Source organism: Nuphar pumila, unplaced genomic scaffold (genome assembly GCF_984573655.1).
Source record: "Nuphar pumila unplaced genomic scaffold, dmNupPumi1.hap1.1 HAP1_SCAFFOLD_230, whole genome shotgun sequence".
Lineage (NCBI taxonomy): Eukaryota > Viridiplantae > Streptophyta > Magnoliopsida > Nymphaeales > Nymphaeaceae > Nuphar > Nuphar pumila.
In genome coordinates, this window is record NW_028323232.1 from 1 (window position 1) to 11,934 (window position 11,934).

The 11,934-nt window shown below is 51.6% G+C and overlaps 1 protein-coding gene across 1 annotated transcript; it reads right to left on the bottom strand.

Annotated features, from left to right (window-relative positions):
* Nucleotides 1-1,886: 1,886 nt before the first annotated feature.
* Nucleotides 1,887-11,562, bottom strand: LOC149810673 (uncharacterized; the record flags this gene model as incomplete). The annotated part of the gene is made up of 14 exons (XM_089994149.1): nt 11,401-11,562; nt 10,459-10,956; nt 9,623-9,855; nt 8,761-9,214; nt 7,715-8,149; nt 7,261-7,461; nt 6,492-6,725; nt 5,798-6,109; nt 5,097-5,396; nt 4,888-4,963; nt 4,481-4,675; nt 3,936-4,396; nt 2,416-2,607; nt 1,887-2,096 (listed from the first exon to the last, which is right to left on the bottom strand). Coding segments are annotated over exons 1-14 (3,963 nt in total), but the record flags the coding sequence as incomplete, so codon positions are not given.
* Nucleotides 11,563-11,934: the final 372 nt, after the last annotated feature.

Consider the following 11,934-nt stretch of genomic DNA (forward strand, 5'->3'; position numbering starts at 1 on the left):
TCGAGGTGCTGAGTATCAGCAGCCCAGCGCACGGTTCATGCAGGAGGCGTATCAGATCCGACACACTTCGTGCAGCATGAGATACACCCTGATCCTTGCACGACCCTGATCTGCAACGATTGGTGATTGTGGTCATTAGTGCAACGGCACACCACCTTCCACAAGTAGGTGAGTGTGTTCTTGGCAACTCTGGGACTGCCTCACCCTTAAGAGGTCAACAACCCAGAAATGCTATCATGTCTTCGAAGCCCTCAGAATTGAAGCTACACAGTCACATCTGACTTGAATATATATTTGTCAGAAGCAGTTGAGCAATTAGGCAGACCATGCAGGGTGGAGTTTTATTAGCTATACACAGAAAATTGGCAACATTTACGACATGCTGACTTGCACCACCCACCTTGCAATGGCTCAATCGACAGCCCAGACGCCCCTTGACATGGTGGACGGCTCAAACATGTCAAATCCTGCGATTTCATGCACATTACATAGCACCAAACCCCGCATATACCCCCAGCAGTCGAATATTTTCGGGGGTGCCAAGGTGGCTGCCCCCTCGGCCCCCCCCCCACCCTTGACCGGGCGAGGGGCTCCCCCCCTCCCTCCTGACAGCATACACAAGTGTAATTGCTATGTTTTTGCGGCGGTCTCCTACTCTGGTGCGCTCTGAGGCCGGAGATACAGTCCTATGATTGCTGGCCTGTACATGCGCGTAGTCGCCGTGCCACACAATCAAGCCCCCACGTGCACAGATGAAAGAATTTCACATGCTCGCAGCGTGGGAATATGAGAATGTAAGTTCTGACATCACTCCCAAAAGTACATGGCCTGTAGCGTGTGCCACGGGTAGTAGGGCCCATATGAAGTCACCCCATGTTTCGCGCGAAAACCTGCTGTTGTGTAGCCCATCTTACAGCTACACCTGTGGTCTGGAAACTCATTTTCCCAAAATCCCGCCGTTCTAAACGTTGTAGTACGCCTTGAGACCTGTCCATAGAGCCCTCATTCGCCTCCATCCGAGCTGATTAAGGCACAGTACCCTATGGCCAAAGTCATGACTATCTCCGGCACTCCCCTAACCACAACTTCCTCAATACTTATCCGATTGTAATTTTAAAAATATGTACAGACGCGTCTCGGCCCGGGGCATATGGTGAAGGCACTGCCTTTACTTACTCGTTTCGCGCTTTTTCAGCACATTTGCTCAACGTCTTGACCCTGTACGGGCGATGTGAAATCCGCGAAAAATATATCTGCCAAAGTATGCACAACTAGGTCAAACACTCCCAACAGAGCTATGGCTTATTTTGAGCACTGGTTCCAATGAGACCGGTCGCATTCGATTCCGTTGTGTGTGGGCTTCAGAATGGGCGCGACGTTAGTGTGAGAAAAGTGTGATGGTGACGTCAGGATCACCCGTCAGCTCAGTGACGTCAACCAAGTATAGCTAATAAAACTCCACCCTGTGTGCCAAGACCCTGATCTGCAACGATTGGTGATTGTGGTCATTAGTGCAACGGCACACCACCTTCCACAAGTAGGTGAGTATGTTCTTGGCAACTCTGGGACTGCCTCACCCTTAAGAGGCCAACAACCCAGAAATGCTATCATGTCTTCGAAGCCCTCAGAATTGAAGCTACACAGTCACATCTGACTTGAATATATATTTGTCAGAAGCAGTTGAGCAATTAGGCAGACCATGTGCCAAGATGGATAGGGGTATGGGCAGGCAGTGTGCTGTGGTATGGCCACACGGTAATTGGATGAGCGTCCAAAACTGTAGACTTCCAGGTTCTGACTTTAAGACCAGGCACTTGAGCCGTGCACTGTTGGGCAGGAGCTACAGCATCAACCGCTCAGCAAGCAGAAAGGAAACATTATCGCACCTGGATGAGAGCTTCCATGTCAGAGCACAGCGCACCCAGGATGACTCCTGAGGTACCAGTGGTCATCGTAGCAGGGGTGCAGAGGAAAATGGAATCCGCCATGCTGAGGCCGTGAGCCACCAGGAGGTGACGCACAGCCATCGCTCGAGAGGCCCGCAGGGGTGTAGCGTGCAGGATGCTGATTGCATGGTCTCCGCTTCGAGGCACCAACTGCAGCAGAATATAGAAAATGACTCGCTTGGCTTTGCTGGCGAGCAAAAAGACCACATACCCATCCATTACAGGGAATAGCTTGATGTTGACGTGTCAAGTTGGAGTCGTTTGCCCCGAAACATCATCCATCGCGGCATGCCCAATGAATGCGCCAAAACCCCCCCATCAAGGTTTTGCTGTGACTGCTGTTGAACATGAACTCGATGAGTTTCGCTGTAAATGTGTACAGCACAAGTGTTGCTGTGCCTGCGGCACGTAGGCAGCACCACAATGTTTATAGCAGGCAAAGGGTCAGGAGTGCAGGGAGAAAGCACACCTGCAGGGTGAGATTGCAGCGGATGCCGACATTGCGCACGCGCTTGCGAACGCGGTGCATGAGGGTGGCGTTATCGATCGCAGCTATGGCAGTCTTCTCGTCCGCGCTCAAGTGCAGCAGGCAGTGCATGGGGCCATTCCCGTCATCAGCCTCTGTCGCCCCAGCCCTTTGCAGCACCTTCATCACACTGCCCTGCACGCCATCGACTTCTCAATCGTTAGCAGTGCCACAACAAGAACTTTATAAAGATTTGTTTTTGTCACTGTCTTGTGCCTTGAGCACATGTGGCGAGCAAGCCTTCCATCTCTTTGAGAGTAGCACGATGATGTGTGCTAACTACAGCCCAACTCGTTCCACCTGTAAACTGCCAGCAGCACTTGGTACATGCACTAAACATTCAAATGATCATTTGGTTACTTATCATGTTCCAACGGTTAAGGTATATGTACCGCGACCGTACACTACAGCATCCAAGTATTCACGGCAATCCCTAAACTTTAAGGTTCATGTCCGCCAAGAAATCCGCAGACTCAGGAAAGCATTAATCTATGAAACAAGCCCCGATTAACACCGTCTTTTAACAGAGCACAGCTTTACCTTACGTCGATTTCAGGCGCGAGTCCCTGGAAAATAGCAAATCCTGCTCTTCAAGCCACGAGTTGCGCTTTGGGCTGCATCACAGTATTTACACGACCGCGAACCGCACAAGGTCACACTTGAGCTTGCAAAGCAGTACATCATCATAAAAACATATCTTTCACATAATCTTGCCCGTTCAAACTCTGAATTGTGTGTCTTGCGAAAATGAACGTTCCAACCACACATTTCTGTAACAAAGCAACCGCAATGACCACAACCACGTGCAACCGATAGAATTCTGTACCTAGAAATGATTTTTGTGGTCTGTTTGCGTCAGTCTTATGTGGAGTGGTTGTTGCTTGGCCACACCCTATGTCACTGCCACATCCGGCTGGCATCTGTAAAGGCGACCAGTCAGCAGCGCTACACACAGAATATGTTCGTATAAAAATGTATGATCATGTGTGATACGCCTTTTCCCCTGCTGCACGTTCTGCTGTGCGTGGCTTTCTTCCCGTAGCATGTCACCACACAGGACAACCGGCCTAGCATAACAATTGACCATAAGCGGCTGCTTACGCTCGCAAAACGACAGATATAATCAGAGTAAAAAATTCATGCAGGAATCCCATGGTGTAGAGCATTCTTTCAATGCATTTGGTGCTGAGAGCACTGTTTGAACACACTACTTCGAACACTCAGCCCGGTTCCAAATCGTCATCAAATTCCGTGAAACCAATGCTTCAGCATGAAAATAATTTTTGTCTGTGCGATGAAGCCATGGTGGTGGACAGACATGAAGTCTTGCAGTAGATGTGAGTATTTGTAATATGGCCATTTTTCGGGTTTCTTGACATGAACCTTAAAATCAGAACAACATCTTGGACGCCTGCGTGAATTCCAACTTGGTTTGTTTCAGGCTTTTCCTGCAGTTCTATCACCTGGTGGCGGGCAAACACCCTAACACACCCTAATGACACGCCCAAGAGAAATCGAAGATCACAGCTCTTGACAGCGCAATGCCGAGCTGCGTCCAGCGTGGCACGTTGCAGCACAAAGCAATCTAGGATGCCGATCCCACACAATCTAACACTGCCTGTAGGAAAATAATATAACACACAGGAGCGGGCAAAACAAACCTCTTCGTCCTCCGCACGCGACCTGCCCATCGTCATGCGAGTCAGCGTGCGCAGCACCAGCTGCTTGTCCCAATGCGCAGTCACCTTGTGGTCCCACGCCTCGTCGCCAACCCACTCACCGTTGCTGGTGCTGCACATGATGTACGCTCCCGCATTGCACACCACGAAGTCCAGCTGCTTTGGATCGAAGTTGTGGGACGAGAAGAGGTCCAGGACCTCTTGGAACGTCAACACAGTCAACACTCCCAGCCCGACTGTGTCTCCTGCAGATGTGCATCACAACTACTCGCAAAAACTCCCTTGCTGGAGTGTTGACAAGCATATGATGCCCACCACACTCTACATACCATAGTCTTCACAACAATTGATCCCTTTCATCAGCGTTGCGTTTGGAGTCTTCTTCATATCAGCTCTAACAACTAGATAGTCAAAGTACCCCGAACACTGCGTTGCGTAACATTTAACATCATTCTTCTGATAATCTAGGCTACAGTACTCAGAATCCAAGATCACTAAAATTTCCTCTCCCCACATGGCTCGATCTGCTCATACAGCAGGACCACCTGGTTCAACAAGCCATGCGCAGCTTTTACCATTCGCATGCCTGTGTTCAACATCATTTGTCGTCAAGGCACCTCCTGCCAGCGAACGGTCCTGAAAAAGTCAAGCGTCGGGAAAGGATGGCATCAAAATATTGTGGAGATGTTGCAGACATGCCAATGTGAAATCTCCACATAGCTTCTACATTATATACCTTTTGCCTGCAAGTTGCCACAGCGCAGTACCGGTTGCTCAGGTTGCTTTAGCAGAGATAACAACTCACAATTCATCTGTCCAATTCATCTGTTCAATTCACAGATGTACAATACTGAAGCACACTGCTAGTACATTAACAGCAGATTTCCTCCAACTCGCGCGTGTTGATGCTGAGGCGCCAATGCAACAAATGGGCATCCAGCAAACAGCGCTAACTGGCAGCGTACCCTTCTTCTCAGAGGCAGCCGACAGCACCTGAACCAAGTGCCCGACATCGCCAGAGTTGTCGAGCATCGCAAACGCAATGCTGTCACGGGACGACAGCTGGACTGCAGCGGAGGCGAGAGACTCCACCGCACGCGTGGCAGCCGTGATGAGGTCGTCGTTCACACCGCTGGTGGCGGTGGAGAGTATCGGCTGGTCCACAGCGTACGGCATCACGTTGACTGGGCACGAAATCCTATCCAGCGTGTTTGGCTCAAGGGACGCATGGTGGTTATGATCTCCCTGCAGTAACTCATCTTTTCACCTGACTGCAAGTTAAATGCAACTTCTGGTGTGCATGCAGGTATGGTGGCCATGCGTGCATGCCATATCGTTCGACTCTTGAATGTAGAGTAAGACTCCAGAGTTTATCCCGCAGTTTCTCGATCGGTCGGAAACGGGGAACGTTCCTGCAATAGCGTTCTGTGTGTCCGGACCAGCTCAACAACAAATTCCCACCCCAATTCATGTATGCCTGCCATATCGTTCAACTCTTGTTCGGATACAGCTACAATGACATGTAGCATGTTGGTCAATGGTTAATCATCGTGTGATGGTGGTCACACTAGAGGGCTCTTATTGCTGTAACATCGTGGCGAAAGACGACATGATTTATTTGCCAGGGGAAGACTTAAGTAAAGCACCTGCAGGATGCTCTGAGCGAGGAGTCGGCCAGACTGGCCGGTGGGGCTGTTTGCAACGCTTTCGCGATCCTTTGCAAGTGGCAGCTCGTTGCCATCCCAGCTGTGCCTGTGCTCCTTGGTGCGTCGGGAGAGCCGGTTCTTCGCTTTCTCGATGAACTCCAGGTACTTGATGCAGTGCGAAGGCCACGAGTAAGCGAGGATGTTCTGAACGCCATTCTTGGAGCAGTTCTCCCACATCGTGGAATCTGTCAGCAGATCAAGGATCGCCTTGCTCACCTCCTCCACGTTTGTTGGCTCAACAAGCTTCCCATTCTGCATGTTCAGATGCGGTCAGCTGCTTACTGGCCTGTGCTGGTTGATTCTATGCTGTACTTGCCAATGTATCAACAGTCTGTGGGCTAATCAACGTCGTGCATGCGACCCAGATTGGGTGGATTGATGCTGGCGAATTGTCCAGAAACAGTGACCACGACTTTCCCTTGCACCATACCATATAACGCCAACAAATAAGCCACACGATTACCTGTCTTCAGTTCCTGAGCAGTAGCCATAGTCGCCAACGTCAAAATGGGGCGCATGTGGTGTACAAAAAGGCACCATTGCCATCAGCATCTTGCAGTAATCTTTCTTCAGGCCACACAACACAAGCCAGGGGCTAGCGGTGACCAGAACACAGGCATCGGGCGGGCGCTACCTTGAGGGTGCGGATGATATCCACGGGACCGCCGTGCTTGGTGGCGACGATGGGGGCGCCGTGGACGGCAGCCTCAATGAGCGTGAGGCCAAAGGGCTCCTGCAGAGCGATGTTAGTGAACACTCCGCGTGTGCTTGTCACCAGCTGGTAGATGTCGCTTATGTCGTTCTGGGTGTGCGCCTTGGGATAGGCCACGCTGCCGTACAAGTCGTGTACGTCGATAAGCTTGAGGACCTGCAAAACTCAGGCACATTGCGTAACCGAATGTCGGAGAGAAATTGACATCATGTCTGCGGATGCTGTAGTGGCTGGACTGCCGAGCTTGGATATTTGAGTCTCCAAGGCAAACCGCTAAAATCGTGTCGTCGATTTGGTGACAAGCATCAAGGTATGCTGCGAATCAGGGGCAGCCATTCAACACAGGGTTGGCTAAAAACACCATGTGAAACTCGACGACAGGCCTGGCGCCATGTCACATCTGCCCATCTGACGGGAATTATTGTCTACGTGGAAGCGGCGCTGTAAAGGATAGATCGTCACCTACTCGGCAGATATCGCAGCTTCTCTAAATGGTAATGGTAACACTGGTTCACAAGTATTTCGTGAGGTGCCAGTGTCCATGTGGATACCGTAGTGTTGTTGAAAGATATGTCATCCTCATCTCTTGCAAGTGCGCGATTGTTGGCTGGTCTGTGCAATAACAACATATGCGGCTGATAGTTCCATGAACACTGTCACCACAGAGGGGCACTGCAATCAGCAAGCACACCTCCATCAGAACGGACTGGGACCCCTTGTTGAGGCTGTCTATGTTGTCGCGGTTGCCCATGATGAGCACGAGGTTGGCGAGCTTGCGCAAGACGGGGTTGGAGCCAAACGCCTTGACCAGAGTGACGATGTTCTTCTTCGCATCCGGGCGGCTCATTGCCAGCACGACTGGCTTGCCGGGCAGCTGCAAGAACCTATGCACCTGCGGGCAACGACAACAGGTCAAAATGCATCAAAGATCAATTGGCACAAAACAGAGGTAGTTGTGCTTCGCTTCAGCATCCTTCCCCATAGAACTATAGAATTCTCTGCTTTACCAGTTCGCTACACCGGTCAGCATGAATATTACCCTCTGCAGTCTCCCAGGCACGAAATGTACTTTTGCATACCCTCACAGGGCTTCAGCGCTGCATGAACACATAGTACCCTGCGAGGAGAAAGATAAAGGCACGCACTCGTTCCCAAATCTCAGGGGTGGGGGTTTCTTCCGCGCCAGCAACACTACCGGCAACAGACACTCCTGCGCGCGAGTGAGTATCGCCGTCGCGTTCCGCAGCTCCCAGCGAAACGTGGCTGGCATTCCTCGCAATCCTGCCCCCTTCGCGGTCTTGGGCCCCAAGGGACGCATGGCTCCCAGTGCGCTTCATCCAGCCACCTGTGGTGCCGACGCGGTTGCCCAGGGCAGAGGGGCCAAAAGCCTGTGTCAAACCGCCAGGGCCTGAGGGCTTCGCCGGGGCGCGCGGGCTGAGGTCCAGCTCTGATAGGTCGGACGGGCCTGTCGGGTCCTGACTCTTCTGGGCGTTCACGTTGGAGAACATCGTCAGGCTCTTATCCATCATAGCCTCCGCATAATCAATGTAGAGCTGCATTGGGTCAGAAGGTAGATCGACCTGCACGTGGGAAACCGCTTGTTTCACAGGAAGGGAAGCCGCAATGCCGTGCTCACAGACATGGATTGTTGCACTGTGCAAGGTCTGCAGAACGCTTCAGCGCATCCTTTTCATTCCTTAGCCATGAAACTTTCAGAACCTCGAAGAAGCGCTGCCACATGCTTGGAAATGTTATGAATTTAAAGCGCAACGAGAGTTATGGTTACGGGCACTGTACCATACAACCAATAAGTTTCGCCAACGCTTTGCAACTTTAGTTCCCTGTCAGCTCCCACTCCGAGACATCCAGAAGCACAGATTTGCGGCTACATAGCACCAAAATACCGTATGAGTGCACAATACATGCCTCGCAAGACGGGGCTCAAGGCGAAACTATAACGGTCGTGGGGTACTAGCCTCCTGTGCTCTGTAGATTGCTTCCCTTACCGGCCCAGTTTGCCCATTAGCGACAACACAGTGTCTCATTCACATTGATGGCATCGTTCCAATACTTCATGCAAATAGCAGCACAGATTGCCAGGCCGCAGTTGCAGGGGACAAGAGGCGGATGGTCGCGATCAACAGTCAGGCTGAAGTGAGCGTTGGCGGAGCTCGTCAAGCAATGCTCACACCTTGTATTGGGAGAACTGCAAGCCCGGGGGGATGACAACCATGTTGGGCATGTGGCGCCCAATACGGCGACGGTAGAGGACAGCATTTGCAACCTTGGCATCATAGCCATCGTAGAGGCCCCACTGCAGATCGATCTCGGTTTGTGTAGAGCTCAGCACAATCACAGCTGCGTCCAACGAACACTCCTCCGCCTCGATGCGCCTGCTGATCTTGTACGTGTCCTCAATCTGCTTCCGCGTCATTGTGCCACTCTCCAGCAGGTGGTGCAGCTTGTTGCGGCCGAGCGAGTGCCCCGTGAGCACCATCTCCACATCCAACGTGTGCGACATGAGCGCTGCCACCTCACCGCCGTCCGCGTAATGACCGTGCACAGCGTACAGATCGCAGGGCTCGCCTTGCGCCGCCATCTTGCTCAGCATGCACTTGACAAAGTGCAGGCCGTTGTCGGCAAACCTGCACACACACGCTCAGTCAACACGGCCGACTTTGCAACCAGAATGGATTGCGACCACCATTTTTGACCCAAACATCTTGCATTTTCAGGCCTTAACATCCACAAATCACAGGGTCATGCAAGCGCTGGTTGCTTCGCTTCTGCACATGTTGTGGCGCATGTATCACAAACGATGCTGTGGTACATCATGCTCACAAATGTGTAATGAAAGCTGCCTGGAGATCACAAGAAAATGCAGTTTATTACCCTTCAGGTATACAAGTTCCACAAAGAAAGGACACGCGCTTGCATGGAATGCGTATAGACGTCAAACCCTGCCAGCATGTCATGAAAGCGGACATCCTGGTACAGCTTTCAGGTGCGGCAAAAAGCAGTTCTTACAATTCAGTGAAAGCAATGGTGCGCACTCTCGCACATGAGGCCAAAGCTCCTCCTTGGGCAGATAGACGTTAGGATCGCCGCACTTGATGCGGCTGATGTACGCCCCGCCCAACTCGCCATCGCCCTTCACCAGAACCTCCTCCTCCTCGCTGTATGAGAAGTCCACCTTGGGGTCCGCAATGAAGCGGGTGAGGAGGTCGACTCTGTGCACCATGGGGTGCAGAGCCAGGTTCTTAGCCAGCTCAACTACATACTTCACCTGCACTCACAATGCTTGGCATCACACGATATCGAGAGTTCACAAGATCATTCCCAAGCTACGCTCTGTGTAAGCAATTGCTTCTGTTAGAACCCTTGTTGATTCCGGACATGGGAAACAAGTTTCCAGACATACTCCCAGTACGGCTGAATGGAACTATATGTTGGCAGCACATTGTTGAAGCAGCACCTGCATAATCTGCTGATGAGGGCCTGCTATTGGTACCAGATGAACCCCTGTTGTACAGGCTTACAACCCTGACTTAGGATTCAACTGCGAATCTTACAGCAGCTGTGTGCAATAACAGCTGCGATATGAATGGTCACCGTACAACGGCTGCTACAAACGCGCGTTAGTGGAGGCAAGTTACATGAGTACATGACCATCCAGAAAAGATGCAGCAAACTGAAATGCTATTTAAAGGCCATGACTTTCAGCTGCAAGGTCACACTGCTTTACTCGATACCAACGCAAGGTTATGGCTTGAAGGAATCCATGCTTGGCGAATCAACAACAAGGTCGAAGTAACCGCGCCAACCCTGAGGCTGTTAGACTGAGGACCACCAAACAAAACATGACAGAAGGCGTGCCACAGCCTCATACCTGACCTCCAGTGTCTGCATCTTTTCCCAGCTCCATTCTATCTCCACGTATGAGGCCGTGTATACTGATGAGGACCAGATAGAGCTTGTCCACACGCCCGGCAAACAGGGTATGCGCTGCGGGCGTCGCCTGTGCGGACATCGGTGAAGGACTCACAAGGAATGAGTCGTCCACTTTTATGCGCACGGTTTTGTCCACTTTCACGCGCAACGCTGGCATATTCGAGCACTGCGGCGACGATGATACCGAATCGCGCGACTCTTGCTGCAGTGGCGTCATTGGCGACTTGTTCAAGTGACGGTCCATATACGTGCCTGAACGCGTTTCGATGGACACGCCGAGCGGCGTAACGGAGCCCTGGTCGTAGACGCTCTTGGGGCTTGTGGCGGGTGTTTCGTCGTCGTAGCGACGCAGACGCTTGCGCCGTTTCTGCATGCTCCACACGCGCCATGCCAGATACTCCAGACGGGCGTCCTTTGCAACCGTGGGTCCCCCAGCCTGCAAAAGGAATCAAGTTCAATTTATGTTCATGCGAGCTCGTGCGTTTTCACTTCGCAAGAGCGCGCCCAGATAGCACAAGCCGAACAGGAAGCGTATTTTCTGCTTTGTTGGCCGCAACCGATAATCCTCAGGGAAAGTGAATCTATGTAGATTACCTATTGTTGCTGCGTTCAAGCCACTCTGTCGCAACCACCATCACGAGCCATTGTGATAAGCACGCTTCAGGGTGCAGCGTGCTGGTGCATGTAACCTTAGCTCACCCACCAGCCGTCGATGCACTAATATTTGTCACAAGAAGGGCATTTGACCGATAGGTAGCGCTCAAGGACATGCTACCGCAAATTGCTATGTCAATAACCGGTTTCGAACATTTCGAGGCTATTTTCAACGACAGGGTGTTTCCTAGTTTTAGAAGTGCGACGCGATTGGGTTTCAAATCACTTGCGCAACTGACCAACCGAAGTGCAAAACGCGCTGATTGCGCATGACCGCATGGAAGGCATTGTTGAGACCATGGAACCATCTAGGCCAGTACAATGGAAGTGTTGCGTAGGCATGCACAAAACGCCTTTGCGCGCGTTCTTCTAACGAAAACAACGACATCGCCGAGATATGTTCCTCAAAGCGGCGTCTGGCGCTTGCCGGCAAGGGACTGTCGCTCTCGAAACAAGGGTATCCTATAAAGCCAATGCAGCAGAAACACCTGTGGAACGGGAGAAACACCAAAAGAGCACGTTCGCACGGAAAGAATATCCATTGACCACGCGACTTTATGCCTGCATAACAAGGGTCAAAAGCACTTGTTTGCAAGCAAGGGTTTGACGAGGCCAAACGATCAGCACCTGAGCCTTTTTCCAAGCGCTGACAATGCCCTCCTCATCCGTATTCATGATTTGTTGAACATAGTACTGAGCGTAAATGTCCTTATCGGGATCCGACAATGCTGCATTATGGGAATTCTTGCCGTGCCCCACG